The sequence below is a fragment of the Rhinopithecus bieti genome, unplaced genomic scaffold (assembly GCF_001698545.2).
Source record: "Rhinopithecus bieti isolate Rb0 unplaced genomic scaffold, ASM169854v2 scaffold_33652, whole genome shotgun sequence".
Taxonomy (NCBI): domain Eukaryota; kingdom Metazoa; phylum Chordata; class Mammalia; order Primates; family Cercopithecidae; genus Rhinopithecus; species Rhinopithecus bieti.
In genome coordinates, this window is record NW_016814761.1 from 3,820,357 (window position 1) to 3,847,667 (window position 27,311).

Below are 27,311 nucleotides of genomic sequence, written 5' to 3' on the forward strand. Positions count from 1 at the left end.
TCTGAGAGCCCCACCGGGGGACTCTGTCGGCCTTCTTTGCCGGAGGCCGACAGACCTCTTCCCCACACCTTAGGTGACCAAAATAAACTTGCAGTTTTGCTCCTACCCTTGCCTAGTCGCTGGTTCTCTTGTGCCCGCTCTGGTGGTCTTAGAAAAACAAATCACTGGCATTGCAGTGAAGAAAGAGTTTAATAGACATGAGGCCAGCCATGCCACTTGAGAGGCAAAGTCATTACTCAAGTCAATCTCATCAAAAGCTCCTGGGTTAGGAGTTTTTCAAAGGCAGTTTGGGGAAAGGGCTGGGGCTGACTGGGTAATGGGTGCTTGCTGCTGATTGGTTGGGTCAGAGATGAAATCATAGGGAGTTGAAGCCTCTTCTTGTACTGGGTTGCTCCTTTGTGGGGTCACAGGAGCAGTGGAGCTATTGACTGGGGGGTCCAGGTGGAGCCATGGGTGTCTGACACGCAAAAAACTTGGAAAGGTATCTCAAAAGGCCAGTCTACAATAGTGATGTTATTCGCACGAGGAATTGGGGAAGTTGTATATCTTGTAACCTCCAGAAAAATGGCTGACAATTTTATGTCTATACCTTAGCAGAGTTCAGGCTCCTCTTCCCCCAGCCTGGGGGGCCTTTCATTAGCCTTGCAAAGGCAGTTGAGTTTGGAGAAGGGCTATTAACATTTAAACTATACACTAAATGTCTTTCAGAGTTAGCTCAGCCTAAGGCCAGGAATAATTAAGGCAATTGAAAGCTAAAGGCAAGAGCGGGGAGGCTGGCTATATCAGATCTCTGCCACTGCCGTAATTTTCTCACTGCTATAATTTTTGCAAAGGTGGTTTCAGTGGTTCACACTTACAGTCCTAGCTACCCGGGAGGCTGAGGCAGGACGAGCGCTTGAACCCAGGAGTTGGAGGCTGTGAGCTATGATCTCGCCATTGCACTCCAGCGTGGGCAACAAAGCAAGACTTTGTCTTGGAAGAAAAGGAAGGCAGGAAGAAAGGAAGGGAGGAAGGAAGGAGGGAGGCAGGCAGGAAGAAAACGAAGAAAAGAAGGAAGGAAGAAAGGAAGGGAGGAAGGAAGAAAGGAAGGGAGGAAGAGAGGGAGGGAGGGAAGGAGGGAGAGAGGGAGGGAGGGATGGAGGAAGGAAAAGTAGAGCTATGAAGAAAACTCAGAAAAAAATAGCTAAAAAGGTAAAAAAAAAATCATTATCTCTAGGCTGGGGCATTAGGTTTACAAAGAGTTGGGACAGAAGATTGTTGCTTTTCATTATAAGCTGATCTACATAAACTCTTAGTATTTTTAAAACCATGTATTTATGTTGCTTTTATTTAAAATAATTCTTAATTAAAAAACAACCGCAGAGCTCACACCTGTAATCGCAGCACTTTGGAAGGCCGAGGCAGGCAGATTGCTTGGGCCCACGAGTTCAAGATCAGCCTGAGCAACATAGTGAGACCCCAGCTCTTAAAAAACAAAACAAATGAACAAACAGACAGAAAGTGGATAAAAAGGAAACCATGGAAAGGAAATTCATTTGGCAATGATGTGGTGGACATTCTAAAGCATAAATGCAGTAGTTGATTCTGTTGGGGTGGGGGTGTGAGTGCTTAATACTCCTGTTTCCTTCCAGCCTTTCTCTACCCCTCCCCTCACTCCTGCTTGGAAGGAAGAGTGACTCATGACTGGGGAGTTTCAAAGTGTCGCCCAGCCCCTTCCTCTCACCTTCCCCTTGGGCATGAGCCTGCCCACTGAGGGACTGAATTCCCAGTTGTCTCTCAAACAAGGGCTAGGGACCCAGCAGGCCCCATGCTAGGTGCTGAAGGATATGAGATTTAAACATCACAATCCCTGTCCTTACAGAACTCACATTTTAGTGGGAGAGACAAAGAAGGGACATCTAGTGCAGTCCAGAGAAGGTCAAAGAAGGCTTCCTGGAAGAGGTGACCTCAAGTATGAATGGGGATTCTTTCAGAGCAGTAAATCAACCCAGAGGAGTCACCATGGTGGTTGAGACAACTGTAAGTAATTGAGTGATGCTGGACCGTAAAAAGCAGGGTGGGGGACAGTAAGAAGGATGCTGGGACTAAATAGTGAGGAATGTTGTGTGCCAGGTTAAGGAGTCTGGGCTTTATCCCAAGGGCAGTGGGCAAGGATCCAGAGCTTATGAAGGTTTTATCCACAGTAGGCAACATGGCCATATTTGTAATTTGAACAATCACTGCAGGACAGCAAATATTCTGGATGAAGGAACCACAGATTGCCTGGGTTTCTTAACAGAGCAATCTCTCCCTGATCCACCATCACTATGTTTTCATCCATCTTGCCCAGACAACATAGGGATGCTTCCTTCCAGTGAAATCTCACTTTCTGCCCACTGTGGTCTTCTTCTAACCTCCAAAAACTACAGCCCAGGAGTTTCAAGCAGCAGGATTCTGATCTGGCTGCAGCTTTGCTCTGTCAACAGTTTTAGCAAAACCTCCTTCCACCTCTGCAGGCAATTTAGAGATAGCACTTCTGAAATGGTCTGTGGATAAAGGATGTTGCTGCTCTGGGAAAATGTGTCTGCCTCCTGCCAGCAGGAGACAAAGAGCACTGAAACCGTGCCAAAGGATGCTGTCCAGAAAGGGAAGGTCAAACAGACCTCAACATTCTCTTTGTTGAAGTCTTGCCTTTTTCCATTTTTACATTCAAATCAGCTTCCCCAACCCCATGTCCTTTGGGTGGGGGGAAGGTTAAATGTTTCTTAAGAATATCATGTACTTTCCCAAAACTCCACAGTCCTTGCCCACCAGGAGGGAAAGGGTACAGTGAAATATAAACCAAAAATAAAATTCTAAACCCCACAACCATCTGAATGGACTCCCCCTCTCAGCCAAGGGCATTCCAAACTTAACCTGAAAAACTAGTTCAGGCCATGATAGGAAGGGGGATTCAGATAGGCCTCATTATTCCCTCCTTCCTTTTGAAATTTGGGCCCAGCTGACCAGCATTAACATCAACACAGACCTTAAGACTGATAGGCTGTAAGTCTGATGAGAAACATTTACAACTTATTATCTCTGAAGCCTGTTACCTGGAGGCTTCATCTGCATGATAAAACCATGTTCTCCACAGCCCCTTATCTAACCAGACATTCTTACTACTGATGCCATGACTTTAGACAATAACTCTTTTAACAAATTACCAATCAGAAACTCTCTGAATCCACCTATGACCTGGAAGCCCTCAATTCCAGTTGTCCTACCTTTCTGGACCAAACCAATGTACATCTTACATATATTGATTGATGTCTTATGTCTCCCTAAAATGTATAAAACCAAGTTGCAGTCTGACCACCTTGGGCACCTATTCTCAGAATCTCCTGAGAGCCATGTCACAGGCCATTGGGTCACTCATATTTCCTCAGAATAAACCTCTTCAAATATATATATATATATATATATATATTTTTTTTTTTTTTTTTTTTTTTTTGAGACGGAGGTTTGCTCTGTCACCCAGGCTGGGGGAGTGCGTGTGGTCCGGATCTCAGTTCACTGCAGCTCCGCCTCCCGCGGTTCACCATTCTCCTGCCTCTGGCTCTCCTATGTGTGTTTCTGTGTTTCATCTTGGTCGTCCGCCACCTCGCCCAGCTAGTTTTTTGTAGTTTTTAGCAGAGACAGTGGTTCACCGTGTTAGCCAGGATGGTCTCGATTCTCTGACCTTCGGTGATGCCACCGTTCTTCGGCCTCCCAAAGGCTGGATTCAGCTCTTCATAATATTTTACGGTTTGACTTTTCATTGACAGAAGATACAAGGATGCCTATGGAACAGAATGTAGACCAAAAAAAAATCATGTGGCTGCTCCAACAAGTCCGCCACTCCATTCTCCTCTAATTCTGTGGCTGAGCATATCAAAGCCTACCTGGTAAAGAGTTGATGTTCTGTGAATGAATGAGACTTTCATATAAAATATTAAATCTGCAATATAAACAGATTCAGCAGAAAATCGTATTCCATCATGTACCCCATAAATATATACACATACTATGTACTCATAAAAATTTTTAAAAAACCAACCAAACATGGCCGGGTGCAGTGGCTCATGCCTGTAATCCCAGCACTTTGGGAGGGTGAGGTAGGCAGATCACCTGAGGTTGGGAGTTCAAGACCAGCCTGACCAACACGGAGAAACCCCATCTCAACTAAAAATATAAAAAATTAGCCAGGTGTGGTGGCACATGCCTGTAATCCCAGCTACTCGGGAGGTTGAGGCAGGAGAATCACTTGAACCCCGGAGGCGGAGGTTGCGGTGAGCCAAGATCGTGCTATTGCACTCCAGGCTGGGCAAGAGTGAAACTCCATCTCAAAAAAAAAAACAAAAACAAAATCCAACCAAACAAAAACGATTTATCATTGTATTAGTCCGTTTTCATGCTGCTGATAAAGACATACCTGAGACTGGTAAGAAAAACAGGTTTAATTGGACTTACAGTTCCACATGGCTGGGGAGGCCTCAGAATCATGGCGGGAGGGAAAAGGCACTTCTTGCATGGTGGCGGCAAGAGAAAATGAGGAAGATGCAAAAGCGGAAACCCCTGATAAAACCATCAGATCTCATGAGACTTATTCACTACCACAAGAATAGTATGGGGAAAACCGCCCCCATGATTCAAATGATCTCCCACTGGGTCCCTCCCACAACATGTGGGAATTATGGGAGTACAATTCAAGATGAGATTTGGGTGGGGACACAGAGCCAAAACATATCAATCATATATCTAATTTCACCTTTTTGGGATACCATTAAAGAGATGAGAGGCCAGGTGCAGTGGCTCATTCCTGTAACCCCAGAGCTGTGGTGGGAGGATCACTTGAGGTCAGGAGTTCGAGACCAGCCTGGACAACACAGCAAGACCCCATCTCTACAAAACTTTTTTTTTTTTTTTTTTGAGATGGAGTTTCACTCTTTTTGCCCAGGCTGGAGTGCAATGGCGTGATCTCAGCTCACTGCAATCTCTGCCTCCTGGGTTCAAGCGATTCTCCTGCCTCAGCCTCTCAAGTAGCTGGGATTACAGGCATGCACCACCATGCCCGGCTAATTTTGTATTTTAGTAGATACGGGGTTTCTCCATGTTGGTCAGGCTGGTCTTGAACTCCCGACCTCAGGTGATTCACCCGCCTCGGCCTCCCAAAGTGCTGGGATTACAGGCGTGAGCCACCGTGCCCAGTAAAACATTTTTCAAATTACCTGGACATGGTGGTGTGAGCTGCAGTCCCAGCTATTCAGGAACCTGAGGCAGGAAGGTTGCTTGAGCCCAGGAATTCAAGACTGCAATGACTCATGATCGTACCACTGCACTCTAGCCTGGGTGACAGAGCAAGACCCTGTCTCATAAATAAATAAATAAATAAATAAATAAATAAATAAATAAATAAGAGATGTTATGGAAGAATCTCAAAATGATTCCTTGAGACCTGATATCCATGGCACCACCATAAAAAGAATTTTTCCGTCTTAAAAGGATAGACAGGGATGAATGGAGTCAGGACCATTGTCCCTGGGAAACGCATGCCTGTGCCCCTGCCACAGTAAGTCTGTTATCTCTGACCTGAGAGGTGAGGAATGTGGAACCCCTGCAATCCCTGCTGGAAGCCTCTCTTCTTCCAAAATCGACTTACTTGTCCATTCCATACAGATGTCTGCCAAAGAATCAAGCTTCATGCTGTGCTTGATTCAGACCTGTCGGAAGCAACTTAGATTTTTCTACAGATGCAGAAGTGAGTAAGTCCAGCCTACAATGGAAGGTTAATTAACATTAGTCTGGAGATTTCATTTCCAGCTGATGGATTACGTATCGCAGGTCCAGTGAGTTCATTTGCAGCTCAGGGGAACAAATGCAAAGGCTTAAGACAAATGCACTCTTTAACTCAAGACAACCAATACAATGTCTTATAAGCTGTGTGGTCATCATAAGCCTTATACGAAGAGGTTATGTTCCTGGGAGATTAAAGAAAATCCTTGTAGTTGAAACATTAAATATCTCAGAGAACCTCTTGTTTCTTTTCTATAAACATTAAAGAGAGGAGCTATAATGGTAACGTTGACCAAAAAAAAAAAAGCCAAATTGTGTAAAATATTTAAAGAGGTTTATTCTGAGCCAGTATGAGCGATCATGGCTCAGAGTGCAGTCTCAAGAGGCCCTGAGGCCGGGCGCGGTGGCTCACGCCTGTAATCCCAGCACTTTGGGAGGCCGAGGCGGGCGGATCACAAGTTCAGGAGATCGAGACCATCCTGGCTAACCCGGTGAAACCCCGTCTCTACTAAAAAATACAAAAAACTAGCCGGGCGAGGTGGTGGGCGCCTGTAGTCCCAGCTACTGGGGAGGCTGAGGCAGGAAAATGGCGTAAACCCGGGGGCGGAGCTTGCAGTGAGCGGAGATCCAGCCACTGCACTCCAGCCTGGGTGACAGAGCAAGACTCCGTCTCAAAAAAAAAAAAAAAGTCCTGAGAAAGAATGCCCAAGGTGGCCGGGTTACAGCTTGGTTTTATACATTTTAGAGAGACAGAAGTGACAGGCAAAAATATAAATCAATACATGGAAGGTATACATTGGTTCAGCCTGGAAAAGTGGAACATCTCAAAGCAGTGGATGCTCATAGGTTCTAGGGGGAGTCAAAGATTTTCTGACTGGCAGTTGGTTGAAAGAGTTAAGCTTTGAAGAATTGAACTCAGTAGAAAGAAATGCTTGAGTTAAGATAAGGTGGGTTGCAGAAGCCAAGGTTTTTGTGCTGACTCAGCACAAGAGGATGGCTTCAATTCCCTATGATTTTCATCTCTGACCCAACCAATCAGCGCTCCCCACTTTCTGACCCCCTACTCACCAAATTATCCATAAAAACCATCACCCTTGAGTTTTCAGGGAAACTGATTTGAGTAATAATAAAACTCTGGTTTCCCATACAGCTGGCTCTGCAAGAATTAAACCCATTCTCTGTTGCAATTCCCCTGTCTTGATAAATGAGCCCTGTCCAGGCAATGAACAAGGAGAACCCAATGGACAGTTACAATACCAGCATCAGGTTGGAATTTGGTATCTTATTGCTAGAGAGTCTGTTTTGTCAGTGTTATGTGCACTATTGAATATTAATGCTGGTCAGTTGTGGCTAAACTCCAAAAGGGAGGGGGTATAAGGAGGCGTGTCCAACCTCCCTTCCTGTCATGGCCTGAAATTTAGTTTTAGGTTTTCTCTGGCCCAGAGGGGGTCCATTTAGTCAGCTGGGGAGCTTAGGACCTTATTTTTGGTTTACAGTAATGAGACACAGCAGATGAGATTTATTTTATTTTTAAGACAAAGTCTCACTCTGTCACCCAGACTGGAGCGGAGAGTGGAGTGGCACAATCACAGCCCACTGCATCCTCAACCTCCTGGACTCAAGCAATCCTCCTGCCTCAGATTCCCAAGTAGCTGGAACCTCAGGCACATGCCACCATGCATGTGCCTGGGGTCTTGTAAATTATTACTATCTGTAATGACAGGGTCTCCCTATGTTGCCCAGGCTGGTCTTGAACTCCTGGCCTCAAGCAATCCTCCCACCTCAGCCTCCCCAAGTGCTGGAGTGAATCACTGCAAACCTGGCTTCAGATGAGTGGATTTAAACTTTAAATTCCACTCATCTGTGCCCCAACTAAGTTTCCATGAGTGAGCCTGTGGTTACTGGAGTGTGAGGTTTCTCCAACTTTCTTTCCCTTACCATTCTTCAAATGACAACTTCAGTGGAGCATTTAAAATTATAATTAAAAATTCCCTGAGGTGGATCCAAAAAATTAAAGACAATATTTGATATTCATACGCCTCTATACAAATGGGAAATTCATCTATGCCTGTCTCCCAAATAAATGTGATTGGATATCACAAGAATCATAAAATTCCTCCCTTAAGGAAGATTATGAGAGAGACCAGAACACACATACACACACACACACACACACACACACTCACACACACACACAAGCTAAAGCAACCCCATCTTGGATGCTAATCCACCCAGTTGATGTGTTTTATTGGTTTTCCGGTTTTGTTTTGAGACAGAGTCTCACTCTGTCGCCCAGGATAGAGTGCAGTGGTGTGATCTTTGCTCACTACAACTTTCACCTCCTGGGTTCAGGCAAATCTCCTGCAGTAGCCACCCGAGTAGCTGGGATTAAAGGCATGTGCCACCTCGCCCAGCTAGTTTTTGTATTTTTAGTAGAGATGGTGTTTTGCCACATTGGCCAGGCTGGTCACGAACTCCTGGTCTCAAGAGATCCACCTGCCTCAGTCTCCCAGAATGCTGGGATTACAGGCCGTGAGCCACCACACCCCGCCAACCAAGTTGACTTCTGAATAACCAGCTTTCAGGAAGGCCTCTAAGATTTCCAGTTTCTCTATTGTTCCTTGTGTAAAAGCATGTACTTACCATAAATCCTGCCCTTAGGCAGATTCACACAGCATTCTTGCCTTTCCCTGGGGGACTGACTTCAAATGTCCTTCACATTCCTTTCCTATAGCATATAGGCCCTGGGTCTTGGGGGTAATGGTTTGGGGATCCACCATCTTGTCTCCCTGCCGCTGAAGCCCGAGACTATGGCTTCTGTTCATAAATTCCTTTCTCCTTAAATATGAATTCAAAAAGTCATGTAGATAGGAGCTGTTGCTGAAGGGGGGATTCTTTGTCTGAAGAGTTCTGTCCTCTGGGCTTACTTGGCTATGGGGTGGACCCTTGGCCAGGAGACAGGTGAACAACTCTGTCAGCAAACTGTTTCAGTAATGTGCCTGCGTGTGTGTGTGTGTTTGTTCTGTGGTGAGCAGGCATATGCCATTAAACAAATGATGTGGCTTTGGGCAAGCTGCTATCTTGGGACCTCAGCACACTCATTCACAAATTGTGTCCTTTGGGTGAGATTTCTCTTGGGGTCTTCAAAACCCCCGAGCCTGAGGACACATACTGCAGCCTAACGGCATCGAGGAGGGCAAGCATTCAACAGTTAGGACAACGTGAACTTTAGCCTCAGCTCTGCTAGGTACCTGCACGAGACCTCGAACGCTGCCCTTGCTATGCTTCGGTTTTCTCATCTATAAAAACGGCATTTTATCTTTTTGGTGGAGCTGTTAAATAAATTAAAAGACGTAAAGGGTCTGGCATGGTAGATGGCAATAATATCAGCTTCCCTTCTCGACTTCTCGATTTTGCCCAGGACCAGTGCTGTTCACATGCAGGACCTGCCTGAACCGGCAAGCCCTCCAAGCGGGTCCAAAGTGCAAAGGGAAAGTCACTGCTAGAGACGCCAGTGCGAGCATAGCGCCCCCGCGCGCCGAGTCGGGGAACTGCCGCGGGGGCCGGCCCCGCCCACCAGCGCCTGCGCCTGCGCAGAGGCGTCACCCCGAAGTTTTGTTGTGACCGGCGGGGGACGCCGGTGGTGGCGGCAGCGGCGGCGGGGACAGCGGGCCGCGGCGCCACCATGGCGGTGCGACAGGCGCTGGGCCGCGGCCTGCAGCTGGGTCGAGAGCTGCTGCTGCGCTTCACCGGCAAGCCGGGCCGGGCCTACGGCTTGGGGCGGCCGGGCCCGGCGGCTGGCTGTGTGCGCGGGGAACGTCCGGGCTGGGCCGCAGGACCGGGCGCGGAGCCTCGCAGGGTCGGTCTCGGGCTCCCCAACCGCCTCCGCTTCTTTCGCCAGTCGGTGGCCGGGCTGGCGGCGCGGTTGCAGCGGCAGTTCGTGGTGCGGGCCTGGGGCTGCGCGGGCCCTTGCGGCCGGGCAGTCTTTCTGGCCTTGGGGCTAGGGCTGGGCCTCATCGAGGAGAAGCAGGCGGAGAGCCGACGGGCGGTCTCGGCCTGTCAGGAGATCCAGGTGAGCGGGGCCGGGTCCTAAGCCGGGCGGAGGACGGAGCTAAGCGCGGGGTCGGGTCCTGAGCCGGGCGGGGACGGGGCATGCGGCCAGGGGCAGGGCTAGGTGTGGAGGCGGGGCCCTGGGCCGGTCGAGGGCCGAGGCTTCGGCCGGAGTAGGGCGGGGAGAGGGGCATTAAAGCGCATCTGTTTCACCATTACTGATCGGCTGCTATAAATAAAGCCAGCACCTCCCATTTGTTTTAATGTTTCCCTTCCTCAAATGAAGACGTGCTGCCGATTGCAGCTCCAGTCGCAGCACAGCAAAACGCTTTGTGTTAATTTTCTAAAATGCACTGACAAGTAAATCATAACATTCCTATCCCTTTGAGGTAGTTGTTGTCCCTAATTTATGGAGAAGGAAAATCCTCAGGTGAAGGGACTTGCTCAAAGTCACACAGCTAATAAAAGACAATGCTCTTAACCACTGAGCCAGGCTGCCTCCACGGTTTAACCAAAGGATTAGTAGTGACAGAGCTGAAACCGCAGTAAAAACTATGAACGGCGAGAAAAACAGACCTGACATTTTAGTTACCTGTGTAGAGTTATCCCTGCTGACTGGATACACAAGGGTTCTTAGGCTCTTTAAATGCTTAAAATAGCACAAGACTTCTGTTTTTGCCCAACCAAAGTCTGTATTAGTGAGGATTCTCCAAACGGAACCAATAGGAGGTGTCTATTTAGAGGCAGATTTATTTTGAGGACCTGGCTCCCTATGGAGATTAGCAAAGTCTAAAAGCCGCAGAGTAGGCGGGCAGGCTGGAGAGCCAGGGAGGAGCCAGAGGTGCAGTTCAGGTCTGAAGCCTGGCCGCTGGCAGAATTCCACCTTCTTCCAGGGAAGTCACTCTTCTTCCTGGGGTGTGGAGCCACTCACTAAATTAGCACAGCCCCTGCATTTTTTAGGTTAGGGCTGAGGTGGTGGAAGAGGGAGTGACTTGCCCAAGGACACAGCTGTTAGGGTCAAGCAGTGGCTCCTGGGTTTCCTGGTTTCCAGCCCGGTTTTTATTGCTCATCACCACTGTCTCATGTTTGAGCTCTGGCCAGTTTGGGGTGACAGGTGACATCTGGCCTAGTCCCCAGCCCCTGACCTTGTCTTTTGCCACAGCTTAACTGGCAGAAGCTAAGGATGGGAAATTTGACCAATCCTGCTTAAAACTAAAGAGGCTTTTTTAACTGAGGAGATTGATCCTCCTAAACTTACCATTCACGCACCCTCTTCACACACCTCACCCTCCTATGCCTGAAAATGTTATTAGTTATCAATTTCACATTAAAAAAAAATTTGGGGGGGCCAGGCACAGTGGCTCATGCCTGTAATCCCAGCACTTTGGGAGGCTGAGGCAGGCGGATCACGAGGTCAGGAGTTCGAGACCAGCCTGGCCAACATGGCGGAACTCTGTCTCTACTAAAAATACAAAAATTACCCGGGCGCAGTGGTGGGCGCCTGTAATCCCAGCTACGTGGGAGGCTGAGGCAGGAGAATTCCTTGAACCTGGGACGCGGAGGTTGCAGTGAGCCGAGATCGCGCCACTGCACTCCATCCTGGGTGACAGAGCAAGACTCCGTCTTGGGGGGAAAAAAGTTGTTTTCACTGGCTACTTTTGCTGGAATTAATTTCACATTTAAAAAATTCTGAAGCCAGGCATGGTGACTCATGCCTGTAATGCTAGCACTTTGGGAGGCCAAGGTGAGAGAATCTCTTGAGTTCAGGAGTTGAAGCCCAGCTGGGACAACATAGTGAGACCTTGTTCCCACAAAATATTAAAACATTAGCTAGGCATGGTGGCATGTGCGGATAGTCCCAGCTACTTGGGAGGCTGAGGTGGGAGGATTGCTTGAGCCCAGGAGTTTGAGGCTGCAGTGAGCTATAGTTGCACCACTGCACCCCAGCCTGGGCAACTAGCAGGAGTGTGCTAGTAGCAAGCTCTAAAAATTTATCTTATAAAAGTATGTGTATAATGTGTATATATAACATATAATATGTGTATATATGTTATGTATACTATATGTTACATATAGTATTATATAGTATATGTTATATATAATGTGGATATATATTTTATATATATACACACACTCACACAAACACATGTTGCTTCTGCTCCATGGAGTTTATAAGGGAAGATGGATTTTCTTTTTTCTTTTTTCTTTTTTTGATATGGAGTCTCACACTGTCGTCCAGGCTGGAGTGCAGTGGCACTATCTCGGCTCACTGCACCCTCTGCCTTCGGGGTTCACGCAATTCTCCTGCCTCAGCCTCCCGAGTAGCTGGGATTACAGGTGCACACCATCACACCCGGCTAATTTTTTCTATTTTTAGTAGAGATGGGGTTTCACTATGTTGGCCAGACTGGTCTCGAACTCCTGACTTCATGATCTGCCTGCCTCGGCCTCCCAAAGTGCTGGGATTACAGGTGTGAGCCACTGCGCCCGGCCTGGACTTTCATTTTTTTAAAAAAGTTCAAAGTTATAGTGCAAGGTTAAGTTGCTTACAGATATCAGGTGCTTTAGGAACCCTCTAGAAGGAAAGTTGCTATGAGCTGGGTCATCAGGGCTGGTCACAGAGGAAGGAGGAGCTTGAGTTGGGCTTGATGGCCGAGCAGGGATGAGCCAGACAGAGCAATACTATAGAAACAGGGGCTGGAGGGATGCTGTGAGCAGCTTTCAGAGAGAGGCACCCAAAGGATGAGTGCAGGCAGTGTGCAGACCAGCCTGGCAGCAGCCAGAACACAGATAAGATCCTGGACAGTCTGGTGAACAGCTGAGTGACACATGAAAGCAATGTATTTTGATGTGGCTCAGAGCATGGAAGGCACGAGATGGTGCCTGGTAGGCTACGACCAAGGGACATATGCAGAGCTGTGCCTGGCACCTAGGGGTGACTAACCTTGGAAAGGAAGAGCTCAGCAGATCAGACCATTTGAGAGGGAAAGTGGAGCGTGGGTGACTGGAAGAGTGACATCACCACTGCCTGAAGCTGGGGAAGACCCAGATTTTTGTCACATGGCCTCTTTCCCAGTGCAGGACTACCCCCAGCACCTGCACCTCCATCCATTTCTGTCTGAACTCTTGTACTCTTGTTACCTTTCTGGACAGAGTAGCCCCATCGGAGCTTTTAGAGGCAGAGACAAAAGACAGGACTGAATCCCTCTGCTCTGGGGATGCGCCTGATCTCACCCACTTGCCTGCCAGACCCTCGGAGATCACTGTGGATCACACACTCCTGCTAGTTGCCCAGGAGCTGTCTGCCAAGGTCTTTGGAGAGCGAGCTGTCTCCATAATCAGACACCTCCAGAGCTCTGCTGGAGAGTGAAGGCAGCAAAGGAGAGGTGCACTGGCTCTAGGACGCGGGGTTTCTGACCTCTCAGATCATTGAGTATTGTGATCACAGTGAAGCAACAGAGTTTGAGAAAAATCATTCTGAATAATGAGAAAGAAGATGGCCTGGACCCAGGCTGAGCAGTAGAACCCGGTTGGGTTGTTTTTCTGGTTTATTGATCTGGTCGGTGCGGACCATGCCTCGCTGCACCTCTCTCTGCCTCCCGTTTCCCTTTTCTTGGGCCTTCCTAGGCTCCCTGGCTCACAGTGCATTCTTTTTTCCTCACAGGCAATTTTTACCCAGAAAAGCAAGCCAGGGCCTGACCCGTTGGAGACGAGACGCTGGCAGGGCTTTCGGCTGGAGGAGTATCTGATAGGGCAGTCCATTGGCAAGGGCTGCAGTGCTGCTGTGTATGAAGCCACCATGCCTACATTGCCCCAGAACCTGGAGGTGACAAAGAGCACCGGGTCACTTCCAGGGAGAGGCCGAGGTACCAGTGCACCAGGAGAAGAGCAGGAGCAAGCTCTGGGGGCCCCTGCCTTCCCCTTGGCCATCAAGATGATGTGGAACATCTCGGTAAGCACCAGGCCTTTCATCTTTTTTTTTATTTTTATTTATTTATTTATTTTTTTTGAGACAGAGTCTCGCTCTGTCGCCCAGGCTGGAGTGCAGTGGCCGGATCTCAGCTCACTGCAAGCTCCACCTCCCGGGTTTACACCATTCTCCTGCCTCAGCCTCCCAGTTAGCTGGGACTACAGGCGCCCGCCACCTCGCCCGGCTAGTTTTTTGTGTTTTTTTCAGTAGAGACGGGGTTTCACCGTGTTAGCCAGGATGGTCTCGATCTCCTGACCTCGTGATCCGCCCGTCTCGGCCTCCCAAAGTGCTGGGATTACAGGCTTGAGCCACCGCGCCCGGCGCCTTTCATCTTTAAAGGAGATGTTCTCAAAATGCCCATCTTAGTGAGCCTGGTGAGGATTTTTTTCCGGGAAGTAGGTAGGAAAAGACAGATTATTCACGGAAAAGGTGCCTGTTGTATAGTTAGGCTGCCTCCCCCTGTTACACAGAAGTAGACCAGAATGTTTCAAATTGTATTCTGTCCACAGATCACCCAGGGATTACGTTCAAAGGTAGATTCTGGCCAGGTATGGTGGACCACGCCTGTAATCCCAGCACTTTGGGAGGCCAATCACTTGAGCTCAGGAGTTCGAGACCAGCCTGGGCAACATGATGAAACCCCATCTCTATGAAAAATACAAAAATTAGCCAGGTGTGACAGCTTGTACCTGTAGTCTTAGCTACTTGGGTGGCTGGTAGCTGAAGTGGGAGGATCACTTGAGTCCAAGAGGCAGAGGCTGCAGTGATCTAAGACTGTAGTACTACACTCCAGCCTGGGTAACAGAGTGAGACCCTGTCTCAAAAAAAAAAAAAAAAAACAGAAAAACCCAAAGGTAGATTCTGATTCAGCAGGTCAGGGGTGGGGCCTGAGATTCTGCCTTCCCAGTAAGCTCCCACATGATACCAATGCCACTGCTCTGTCAACCACACTTCGAGTAACAAGGGCCTAAACCACTGGTTTCTACCCTAATTGGTCAGTTCACCATCCCCTCCTTCCTGTAACCTGCCTCACTGGAGAGGGGGAACTGGATCTCTTTCCTTTAAGCTTACTCTGCAAGCCCACCTCCAGCTCAGAGGCTTGCCTGTCAACTCCCTGCTCTCAACTCTTGGAAGGACTCAAGGCTTTGGGAAATTGAAGAGTATTTTTCCCCCACGAAAACAATTTCTGTCCACTTAATTTATTTACCTTGCCATTGCTAGGTGGGCTTTAAAAATGTATCAAGACCCGATGCTCTGTCTCCTGCCCATCCTTGGGCCCATCCATTCAAGGCCGAGGTGGGAAGTGGCCACAGCTGTTCATGGTGGGCCCTAGAGGATGCAGTTTCTTGTTCTGATTTGGGGAATGAAGGTTATTGGGTTAATAGCTAACAAGCAGCCAAATCCTTTGCCTGCGAAACATCCAGTCTTAGCATCAAAACATGCACTGGTTGGGGCATGACAGCTGTTGCATTCACAGAAGCTACAAGATTGTTCATTCTTACAGGATCTTCTTGATACAGGTTTCATATGTCCTGAGAGCCCTTCCTAATACAATGAAGACAATAAGGTGCTTTCCCCACTCTTTGGGTTTTGTCTGTTCGTTGTGGAAGATGGAGGAAGGCTGTTCCATGATTCAGTACAACTTCACCCAGGGTGGAGCATGTCAGGCTCTGGCCTGGCTGGTGAAGGGAGCCTGCAGAATGAGTTACTGATCCAGTGGTCAATTTCAAACTGGTGGGGACCAGAGGCACCGATGGCAGGAAGCAGCACCCCATACCCTGATCACCTTGGCATCTCCTCCAGCCCTGGCACCTAGGCTGCAAGAGTTTGAGGAGCGTGAAGCATCCTCTGAGTTGGCGTGAATGGTACCTCTGTCTGTCTCCCAGGAGTAGCTTGTCTCAGCCTACCACTTAAGAGAGGTCATCTTATCTCGAAGGTCAGAGCAGCTGGCCTGCTCCAGGTTACAGGCAGGGCTTACAAGGAACTTACTGTTCTGCTCCAGCCTGTGTAACCCTGGGTTCCTTGTGGGTGTTCCAGGCAGGTTCCTCCAGCGAAGCTATCTTGAACACAATGAGCCAGGAGCTGGTCCCAGCGAGCCGAGTGGCCTTGGCCGGGGAGTATGGAGCAGTCACTTACAGGTCAGTGCCCTCTGCCTGCCGGACTGACTGGGGCTTCTTTGAGAGCATCTTCATCCATCACTTGTGTCATCAGCACCTGGTATAGTGTCTGACATGATAGTAGATAATAAAGGCTTAATGATGGTGATGGATTTTCAGTTAGTGGATAATTTCACTTGGGAAAGATTGCAGGTGATCTGACCCCAGATGATGATGCTCATGCGTAATTCACATGGGAGCAGGGGAGAGAAGGCCACCCAAAAAGGCCCAATTCACAGTGTTGCATGATTGATCGCGGTTCTCTGATTCCTCCTAAGAAATGCACGGGTAGAGCGCCACCTATCGGAATAAACTGAACTCTGTCCCCAGCGGAGGGAACACTCGTTTCACCAATAGTTATGTGCACTGATGGTGTTAAGAGATTTTTTAAAACACAAAAAGTGGTCTTTTGGCCCAGAGCTCTCAGTGTGGCAGCAGAGGGCCCAGGGTGTAAGTGCTAGAATTGAGTATGCTCGGAATTGAGTATGCTCGGGCTGAGGAAGCCCAGTGGAGGCGTGTGCTGCAGAGGAGGGGCTGCTCAGAAAGACTTCTCAAAGGGAAAGTTTGTGCCACCTTGTGAAGGATTAATTGGCATTACTTGGGCAGAGGAGTAGGGAAGAGGCATTCCCAGCAGAGGGAAGAGCAAATGAACAGCAGCTACACTTCCAGCCCAGAAAAGCCCATGTACACAGGTGGTGAGGACTGATGCACAGGCTATGACGGAAGAGGTACTGTGCCCACCTTAATGTTTACAGCCTGGCACACGCCTTTAATCCCAGCACTTTGGAAGGCCAAGGCAGGCAGATCACTTGAGCCCAGGAGTTCAAGAGCAGCCTGGGCAACATGGTGAAACCCTGCCTCTACAAAAAATATAAAATATTTTAGCCAGGCTTGGTGGCACATGCCTGTGGTCCCAGCTACTCAGGAGGCTGAGGTGGGAGGATCATTTGAGCCCAGGGAGGTTGAGGCTCCAGTGAACCAAGATCATGCCACTGCACTCCAGCCCGGGCGAGCGAGTGAGACCCTGTCTCGAAAATATATGTATATGTATTTGTAGCCCACCAAGAAGAGGTGGGTCGCTGCATTTTTGGTGATTTACTGGAGCGCTGGTTTACAGATCTTCGTTCTGTCGGAAGCAGGAAGGCAGAAGTATGAAATTAAGGGAATGGACATGGAAAACCCCTTCCATGGTTTGGAGGGGTCCAGTGTGACTAGAGTCCCTGCAGGCTGGTGGAGTCAGCTGCTCAGGTGGCTTCTTCTCCTCCTGAGGCCTTTGTGGAGAAAGTAGACACCTGAAGGTCAGCTGCTTTGGGGCTAACGTGATCCTCAGTGCCTCCTCTTGTGGTGTGAGTGGGAGCTGGCCGACGTGGCACTGTCCTGCTGCCGGGAACACCGTGATGTCTGCTGCCGAGACCTCCCATCTGACATAGTCCCTGTCCCTCTCCAGGGACTTTGTTCCTTTAGCAGTTCTCACTGTCCAGCCTCACATCACACGTCTTTTTCTGTTGGTTGTTTTTGCTCCAGCTGTACTGTACACGCTCTTTGTTTGCTGCATACCCCCAGGGCTCAGTAAATACCTGTTGAATGACCGGATGGCTGTGGCAGCAGGTACATTACCTCAACTGCTGGTGCACCTTGGGAAAAGCTTCCCCAAGAGCACCCTGGGTTCATTTCCTCCTAGCCTCTGCTGTCCTGGGGCCGGGAGATTCAAGGCGCTTTGCAGCCTGCTCCTCTCAGTGTGTCTCCCACCTTATCTCTCACCCTTCTCATCAGCACTCTACACTCCACTAGGCTGGCTTCATAGCTCCTTCCCCGAACATGCCAGGCTTCTCTGTGACCATCTCCTGAGCGTACAGCTGGCTACACCTGTGCTGCCCTCCACCCACATTTCAGGTCTCAGTTCAGACACCCCCAACCCTGCCATATATCTCCCCAGTACAGCCATAGCCCTCTGCCCCTGAGCTCCCATGAAATCTGCTGGGGCCCTGACAGCCTGGGGCTGTGATCATGACGCCCAGGGGCTTGAGGGTGGAAACAGTGCTCTGGCTCCTTTGATTGCATAGAACAGGGGCCACTCAGGTTGACTCAAGAGCAGGAGCAGTGTGTGGGCACACGTGGACTGCAGCCACACAGCCTGGGGACCACGCAGCGCTGGGAGAGGCTGGCACCCTGCTCTCTCCCTAGCGCAGTCTAGGCTCTGCCCCATTCACTTCCCTCTACCATTGTTATGCAGCAAAGGGGGCTCTAGCCTGATGTGCTAGAAGCAATGACACTGGATTTTTGAGAAAAGCTAAGCTTTCTATTGTGAGTCTACTCACATGGAGACAGGAGTCTAATTCAACCCTGTCTCCCTGTGCTAGCTTTAAGGCAGTAATTTTGTTAGAGGAGGTTTAAGGGGTGGATTCTAAGATTAGCAGGTGATTGGTAGAAGGAAAGAAGTTTGGACAGTCCTTGGACATGCGCAGTTATCTCTTCATGCCAACTCACAGGTCCCCTGTGCAGATTTGGGAGGAGTGAGTATGAAATGTGCAGTGGCAATTCAGGCTGTGACATCAGCAAACTTGTTCTGTGCAAGCTGTAGTTGGCCTTATTGGTTCCAACTGATTTCACCCAATTCTTTTATCTCATAAGCAGAGGGAGTTTCAGCCTTTCAGAAAGTGGTTTCTACAAACTCAAATTTTCTTTTCTTTTTTTTTCCAGAGACAGGGTCTCATTCTGTTGCCCAGGCTGGAGTGCAGTGGCGTGATCTTGGCTCACTGCAGCCTCAACCTCCCTGGGTTCAAGTGATACTCCCACCTCAGCCTCCCAAGTAGCTGGGTCTACAGGCACATGCCACCATGCCTAGCTAATTTTTGTAGTTTTTGTAGAGACAGGGTTCCTCCATGTTGCCCAGGCTGGCCTCGAACTCCTGGGCTCAAGCAGTCACCTGCCTCAGCCTCCCAAAGTGCTGGGATTACAGGAGTGAGCTGCAGGAATTTCCACCAGTTACTGATTTCTTGAACTTGTGGGGACATGGTTCCACTGTCCGCATGCTGTTTCTTCCTCGCATCTCCTGTTCCTGCTTCCCTTTGGCCTGCTCACCTCTGGCTCCTCATGGCCCCAGTGAAGTCTCGTGGCTTCCTCTCCACTGCAGACTGGCGGATGCCTTCACTCACACTCCCAAAGAGAGGATCTACTTCCCTCCCTTCCCTTTGTCCAAACATCTGGGTCTTGAGTGTCACTGTAGGTTCATTGCCCTTGGGGCAAGTGACCCCTTGGGTCAGCCGGCTTTGGCTGAAGGGCAGGGCTGGCACACAGCTGGCAGAGCCACCCCATCCAAAATCTAGCCACTGTGCCTCAGCAGGGCTGTGGTTTGGGGGTGGGGGGGGCACTCCCCACAGGAGAAGGAACAGCCAGGGCAGGCAGATGACACCACCACTACTATTCTGGATCTATTCACTCATTCAACAAAGGTTTATTACACCCATATTCCATGCCAACTATTGTAGTAGACTGGGAATAATGGAGAAAATTCAGGCACAGTCCTTGCTCTTAGGGAGCTCACATGATTACTTATTGATGAATGTCTGTCTCCCCTGATAGACTGCAAATCTGTGAGGACAGGGACTGTGTCTTGTTCTGTGCCATAGTTCCACAGCATTCCAGCATGATGTCTGGTACTTAGCATGCAAACAATGCGTATTGGTTGAATGAATAATAGTAGAGCTAATATCAGCTGAGACTTCCTCTGTGCTAGACACGATTCTAAGTGCCTTCCACCCATTGACAACCTTATGCAGAGTGTTAACACCACATTCCCCTTGTACCCTGGAGATTGAGCCCAGAGAAGAACAGAGGGGACACATTCCAAGACAGACCCCCAGTGGATGCCTGAAGCCACAGATAGTAACAGACCCTATATATACTGTGTTTTTTCTTTTTGTTTGTTTTTTTTGTTTTTTTGTTTGTTTGTTTTTGAGACGGAGTCTCGCTCTGTCGCCCAGGCTGGAGTGCAGTGGCCGGATCTCAGCTCACTGCAAGCTCCGCCTCCCGGGTTCACGCCATTCTCCTGCCTCAGCCTCCCAAGTAGCTGGGACTACAGGCGCCCGCCACCACGCCAGGCTAATTTTTTTTTTTTTTGTATTTTTAGTAGAGACGGGGTTTCACCGTGTTAGCCAGGATGGTCTCGATCTCCTGACCTTGTGATCCACCCGCCTCAGCCTCCCAAAGTGCTGGGATTACAGGCGTGAGCCACCGCGCCCGGCCCCTGTGTTTTTTCTTATACACACATACCTATGGTAAAGTTTAATTTATAAATTAGGCACAGTAAAAAATTAAAGATAATAACTAATAAAATAGAATAATTATGACAATATACTGTAATAAAAGTTATGTGCATGTGGCCTCTCTCTCTCTCTCTTCTCTCTAAATATCTTCTTGTACTCACCTATGCTTAGACTGTGGATAACTGAAATTGTAGAAAGCAAAACTGTGGATAAGATTGGGGCTACTGTAACTCAGCCAAGGACTCAAGTGGTAGACCTGGAACCTAGGCAGTCTGATTCTAGGGTGTCTCCACCTATGTTCTGCCACTTGGGATGGATAGGATGGATGGGTGGACGGACGGATGGATGGACAAATGGATTGAAGGATGGGTAGGGGAGTCATCAGATGTGTTCAACACCATGTACAGTACCTGGCACATAGCAAGGTAAACATTTGCTAGTAAGTGAATAATGAATGTCAGTGCCAGTGTTGGTGTTGCCTTAGGTTATTGTCTTTCCAGGTGTTGTATCTGATGCTGGCCTCATATGTTTGTCTCACTTGGCTGAATAGAAAATCCAAGAGAGGTCCCAAGCAAGTAGCCCCTCACCCCAACATCATCCGGGTTCTCCGCGCTTTCACCTCTTCCGTGCCGCTGCTACCCGGGGCCCTGGTTGACTACCCTGATGTGCTGCCCCCACGCCTCCACCCTGAAGGCCTGGGCCACGGCCGGACGCTGTTCCTCGTTATGAAGAAGTAAGTGGCAGTGATGCGGCAGGGCCTTGGAGTTGCTACATCTCCCAAGGGGAGGTGGTCCCTGCCCTCCATGTGCACCTTGACCAGGGGGTTTCGGAGAACAGGGTCATCACCCTTCGGGAGACAAAAGCTATGCAGAGGGAGCATATCTGCCCTGGAGAGCATTTTCCCTGTGGGACAATTTTTCATGGAAACAAACTCTCATCTTCATCCAGAACATACTTGTCACCTAGTCATTTTGGTCCATTTGACTGTTAACCTTTTCTGTGGCTGGCCTTATCTGTTTTTAACATAAAAACAGTCCTCCTTCCTCACCCTCTGTATCCCCTAACTTTGCTATAGTGGGCGTTTTATTTTAAGGAAATAATTATCTGCACCGTTACTTTCAACATAGGGAGCCCCAGTCCTTACTTCCTAATTTCAGGATGGTGAGTGGGAGAGAACAGAAAGGATGCTGGGGGATGCTGGGGAAAAATGGGAGTCAAAATGCTCCTAGAAGAGGGAGAGGAACAACCTAACCCAAACAGTGATTAAGGTATTAGGAGGCCAGGCATGGTGACTCACGCCTGTAATCCCAGCACTTTGGGAGGCCAGGGTGGGTAGATCACTTGAGGTCAGGAATTTGAGACCAGCCTGGCCAACATGGCAAAACTGCATCTCTACTAAAAATACAAAAATTAGCCTGGTGTGGTGGCGGGCACCTGTAATCCCAGCTACTCGGGAGGCTGAGGTAGGAGAATTGCTTGAACCTAGAAGGTGAAGGTTGCAGTGAGCTGAGATCATGCTACTGCACTCCAGCCTGGCAACAGAGTGAGACTCCATCTCAAAAAAAAAAAAAAAGGTATTGGAAGTTGTCGATGTGTGGTAGCCAGAGGCCCTGTCCCCTCTCCACCAGCTATCCCTGTACCCTGCGCCAGTACCTTCGCATGAACACACCCAGCCCCCGCCTCGCCACCATGATGCTGCTGCAGCTGCTGGAAGGCGTGGACCATCTGGTTCAACAGGGCATCGCGCACAGAGACCTGAAATCCGACAACATCCTTGTGGAGCTGGACCCAGGTAGGAACCTACTGCACCATCAGAGCTGTCCAGGGGCCCTAGAGGGTGGATCAGGAGCATTTAGGACCGACTCTTAGGTCCTCTCTGGTTTTGTCTTCTAAGTCATGTCTTCATTTAGCTCAGTACATGAGAGGTGAGCAATCTCTCCCTCAGAACGGGGGTTTTTGTTCTCTCTTTGCAGAGAGACAGCCCTTCCCAAGTTCCTTTCTGTTGCCCACTTAAAGAACAAGGACCTCAGTGCTGCAAGTTTTCCTAGATAAATAAAGAGACCAGGCACAGTGGCTCACACCTGTAATCCCAACACTTTGGGAGGCTAGGGTGGGAGGATTGCTTGAGGCCAGGAGTTTAAGACCAGCCTGGGAAACAGAATGAGATCCCTTCTCTACAAAAAAAAAAAAAAAAAAAAAAAAATATATATATATATATGTTTTAAATTAGCCAGAAAAAAAGTTAGCCAGGCATGGTGGCATGCACCTGTAGCCCCAGCTACTTGGGAGGCTGAGGTCAGAGGATCACTTTAGCCTTGGAGTTAAGAGTCTGCAGTGAGGTATGAATGTGCCACTGTACTCCAGCCTGAGCAGCAGAGTGAGATCCTGTCAAAAAAAATTAATAAAGTAAAAGAGAAGTAGACTTTAGCTCATTATATAAAATAATTTTCGGCCGGGTGTGGTGGCTCACACCTGTAATCCCAGCACTTTGAGAGGCCGAGGCAGGTGGATCACCAGGTCAAGAGATTGAGACCATCCTGGCCAACATGGTGAAACCCCATCTCTACTAAAATACAAAAATTAGCTGGGTGTGGTGGCACATGCCTGTAGTCCCAGCTACTCGGGAGGTTGAGGCAGGAGAATTGCTTGAACCCAGGAGGCGGAGGTTATAGTGAGCCGAGATTATGCCACTGCACTCCAGCCTGGTGACAGAGAGAGACTCCGTCTCAAAATAAGTAAATAAAACTTTCAAACAATGAAAGCTGTCCAAATGTAAGCCCAATTGCCTTTGGAAATGAGTTGCCCACCACTGGAAGCATTCAAGTAGAAGCTGAATGGCCACTTGCCTGTGAAAATTATAAAGGAGAGTCATACATCTGATACATTTTTGATCTGGAAGATTTAAAATAATTGACTAGAGGAACTGGCATGATTGATTGATTGATTGATTGAGACAGAGTCTTGCTTTGTTGCCCAGGCTGGATGGAGTGCAGTGGCACCATCTCAGCTCACTGCAGCTTCCACCTCCCAGGTTCAAGTGATTCTCCTGTCTCAGCCTCCCGAGTAGCTGGAATTACAGGCATACACCACCATGCCTGGCTAGTTTTTTTTGTATTTTTAGTAGAGAAGGGGGTTTCACCATCTTGGCCAGGCTGGTCTTGAACTCCTGACCTCAGGTAATCTATCCGCCTTGGCCCCCCAAAATGCTGGGATTACAGGCTACCATGCCTGGCAATAACTGATTCTTTTTTTTTTTTTTTTTTTGAGACGGAGTCTCTGTCGCCCAGGCTAGAGTGCAGTGGCGCGATCTCGGCTCACTGCAAGTTCCGCCTCCTGGGTTTATGCCATTCTCCTGCCTCAGCCTCCCGAGTAGCTGGGACTACAGGCGCCCGCCATCTCGCCCGGCTAGTTTTTTGTATTTTTTAGTAGAGACGGGGTTTCACCGTGTAGACCAGGATGGTCTCGATCTCCTGACCTCGTGATCCACCCATCTCGGCCTCCCAAAGTGCTGGGATTACAGGCTTGAGCCACTGCGCCCGGCCAATAACTGATTCTTAATGCACCTGGTTCTTACGTTTGGATTTGGGGTTTCAAATTCAAATCAAAGACTCTTGGGGCATAAAGGGCCCTTGGAGATCATTTGAACCAAGCTGTAGCTCTAGCTTTGGTCTTGGGGACAGCTCCAGTTGCTAGAACATGATCTAAATTGAGCCACACTCTTACACAGTCCTTTGCCTGGGGATTTTGCAGCCCATACTTCCTGGAGGCATTTCCGTGTTCACACAGCAGGCCCTTCTGATCAGCTCTCAGACCTTGCTGGCCTCCTGGGCCAACACCGAGCCATTAGCCCCTGTCAGCCATGTCTTGCTGGTGGATTTAGTAGGGACATAGGAGGGCCTCTTGGAGGGAAGGAGGGGAGGAGAATCGGTCACTTTGCTTGCTTCTTCCCAGACGGCTGCCCCTGGCTGGTGATCGCAGATTTTGGCTGCTGCCTGGCTGATGAGAGCATCGGCCTGCAGTTGCCCTTCAGCAGCTGGTACGTGGATCGAGGCGGAAACGGCTGCCTGATGGCCCCGGAGGTGAGTCCCGAGCATGTCATGCGCCATCGGCAGCCCTTCCCCCACGCGTCCACAGAGTGCAGAAGGAGACTTGATGCCTGTGATCACCTAACACCTCCATCTTTTCTGATCCATAATTTGGCACAAGTTCTTTCCCTGCCACTTCGCTTTCCTCCGACTTTCCCTCATGTTCCAGGGCAGTGTGAGTCCTGTCACATAAACCAGGCGGTCTAAGCAGACCCCTTCTGAGTCTGAGCCACAGCTCACTCAAGCTCCGGGTTCCTTGGGACAGAGTTCAGATTAGCCCATGAATTAGGTGACGTGCAGGACATGAAAAGGTTAGATAGGCGGGCAGCATGGTGTCTCACCCACTGCTTCTGAACAGGTGTCCACGGCCCGTCCTGGCCCCAGGGCAGTGATTGACTACAGCAAGGCTGATGCCTGGGCAGTGGGAGCCATCGCCTATGAAATCTTCGGGCTTGTCAATCCCTTCTACAGCCAGGGCAAGGCCCACCTTGAGAGCCGCAGCTACCAAGAGGCTCAGCTACCCGCACTGCCCGAGTCGGTGCCTCCAGACGTGAGACAGCTAGTGAAGGCACTGCTCCAGCGAGAGGCCAGCAAGGTGAGGCTGTCTTGGGCTTCGAGGGGATGGTGTGGATGGAAACCTCTGTTCTCGTTCCAGAGTGAAAGTCAGGTTTGGGCCAGAGCCACAGTGACAGATCCTCTGTGTTACGAAGGTAAAGGCTAGTTACAGGAGAACAAAAAACAGATTTTAATGTAGATAGGAGTAGGAGCGCTAGTCACATCGTAGTCAGAATCCCAGCAGTTCGACTCCTGTGGCTTTTTTAGTTGCTTAAAAAGTTGTTCAGAGGCCAGACACGGTGGCTCACGCCTATAATCCCAGCACTTGGGGAGGCCGAGGTGGGCAGATCACTTGGGACCAGGAGTTCCAGACCAGCCTGGTCAACGTGGTAAAACCCCATCTGTAATAAAAATACAAAAATTAGCCAGGTGCCGTGGCACATGCCTGTAATTCCAGCTACTCAGGAGGCTGAAGCAGGAGAATCACTTGAACCCGGGAGACAGAGGTTGCAGTGAGCCAAGATCGCACCACAGCACTCCGGCCTAGGTGACAGTGCAAGACTCTGTCTCAAAAAAAAAAAGAAAAAAAAAAAGCTATTCAGAGAGAAAAGGATGTATTTTTGAGAAACGTTTAATGGAGATGTAGCATGGAAACAGCTGAGAACTGATCAGAGAGAGAGAGATGGAGAACATCTCCTGAGAGCAGATCTGGACGTTGTGAAATTGATATAAAGGAATGCATAGGCAGACCTATCTGAAGCCATAATTGGAGTGGCAGCTGGCTCAGGGGCAGGCTTAGTGCAAAGAGCTGAGCCATAACTGCGTCCCAGCACTGTTCTGCCACTCCGTTAACCGCTCTCTCTACGTGGCCGGCTATCTTGGTGCACAGTGAAGGTTAGAATAACAGGTGCAACCAGTTATGAAATGATAGGAGGCAACTTACCTGGTACAAAGGACCAGATAGCTGTGCACAAGAGGCACTGGGCTTTCCACCGGGGGGAAAGGCTATTTCAACAATGCGTGCTACCCCATGCAGAGGTGTACATGTGGAAGAGCTTGGAGCACGGGGAGGGGGCAGGCAGTATTTGTCACCTGAGTGAAGGGCATCAGTAGGAGATAGGGTAGAGGAAGAACTGGGTTGGGACCAGAGAAAGGAAGACCCTCACTAACAAAGCAGGCTTTGGGTTGAGACAGCATTAACAGATGTTCTAACTTTAGCTTCCCTTCCTGTTGCAGAGACCATCTGCCCGAGTAGCTGCAAATGTGCTTCATCTAAGCCTCTGGGGTGAACAGATTCTAGCCCTGAAGAATCTGAAGTTAGATAAGATGGTTGGCTGGCTCCTCCAACAATCGGCTGCCACTTTGTTGGCCAACAGGCTCACAGAGAAGTGTTGTGTGGAAACAAAAATGAAGATGCTCTTTCTGGCTAACCTGGAGTGTGAAACGCTCTGCCAGGCAGCCCTCCTTCTCTGCTCATGGAGGGCAGCCCTGTGATGTCCCTGCATGGAGCTGGTGAATTACTAAAAGAACTTGGCATCCTCTGTGTCGCGATGGTCTGTGAATGGTGAGGGTGGGAGTCAGGAGACAAGATGGCGCAGAGAGGGCTGGTTAGCCAGAAAAGGCCTCGGGCTTGGCAAATGGAAGAACTTGAGTCAGAGTTCAGTCTGCAGTCCTGTGCTCACAGACATCTGAAAAGTGAATGGCCAAGCCAGTCTAGTAGATGAAGCTGAACTGAGGAGGGGTAAGCCTGCATCCACATAGAGGCTCCAGGCCAAGGCACTGGCTGTCAGTGGCAGAGTTTGGCTGTGACCTTTGCCCCTAACATGAGGAACTCGTTTGAAGGAGGCAGCGTAGCGTGTGTCTGCATTTGCCACCTGGACGAAGGCAGCTATCAGCACAGGTCAGCACGTTCGGTTACGGGAGTGGGAAACGTCTGCATGAGGCCTGGGCCTCTGTATTCCCAAGCTGTGTGTTCTGGTCCAGCTACTGAATTAATCTCACATAGCGAAAGTGGCTGATGAGCAGTAAGTGTGGGGATTTACACTTGAGGGCTTCCCTCCTGACTAGCCTCTCTTACAGGAATTGTGAAATATTAAATGCAGATTTACAGCTGCAGATGACGTATGTGCCTTGAACTGAATATTTGGCTTTAAGAATGATTCTTACACTCGGCAGGTGAGAACATTTTGTGGGCAGGTATCAACATTGGGGAAGAGCTCTCACATCTAACTTGATACATGATTTTTAGGAACACAGCTATTGCCTAAATAAAGCAACGTCAACATGCAGTTAAGGTTCTCTTCAACTAAGCTGTTCTAGTTTTCTCTTCCCCAGCACTGTCATTCTAGATTTTCCATTTCAGTGATTCCCACCCCTCAGTCTACTAGCAACTTTCTTGTATCCTTTGAGGAGATGTTAGGAAGAATCATCATTTCAC

At 49.2% G+C, this 27,311-nt stretch overlaps 1 protein-coding gene across 2 annotated transcripts; it reads left to right on the forward strand.

Annotated features, from left to right (window-relative positions):
- Positions 1–420: 420 nt before the first annotated feature.
- PINK1 (PTEN induced kinase 1) lies at positions 421–27,181 on the forward strand. 2 transcript variants are annotated; one of them, XM_017852030.1, is made up of 9 exons: positions 421–481; positions 1,862–2,019; positions 13,508–13,795; positions 15,851–15,951; positions 20,785–20,967; positions 21,863–22,026; positions 24,186–24,313; positions 24,678–24,914; positions 26,111–27,181. In XM_017852030.1, exons 2-9 carry the CDS (start codon positions 1,954–1,956, stop codon positions 26,366–26,368), a joined length of 1,425 nt encoding a protein of 474 aa, XP_017707519.1. In that variant the 5' UTR covers positions 421–481; positions 1,862–1,953; the 3' UTR covers positions 26,369–27,181. The 2 variants fall into 2 exon arrangements, with proteins under 2 accessions (XP_017707519.1, XP_017707518.1); XM_017852029.1 differs by lacking the exons at positions 421–481; positions 1,862–2,019 and adding an exon at positions 9,388–9,865.
- The last annotated feature ends 130 nt before the right edge of the window (positions 27,182–27,311 follow it).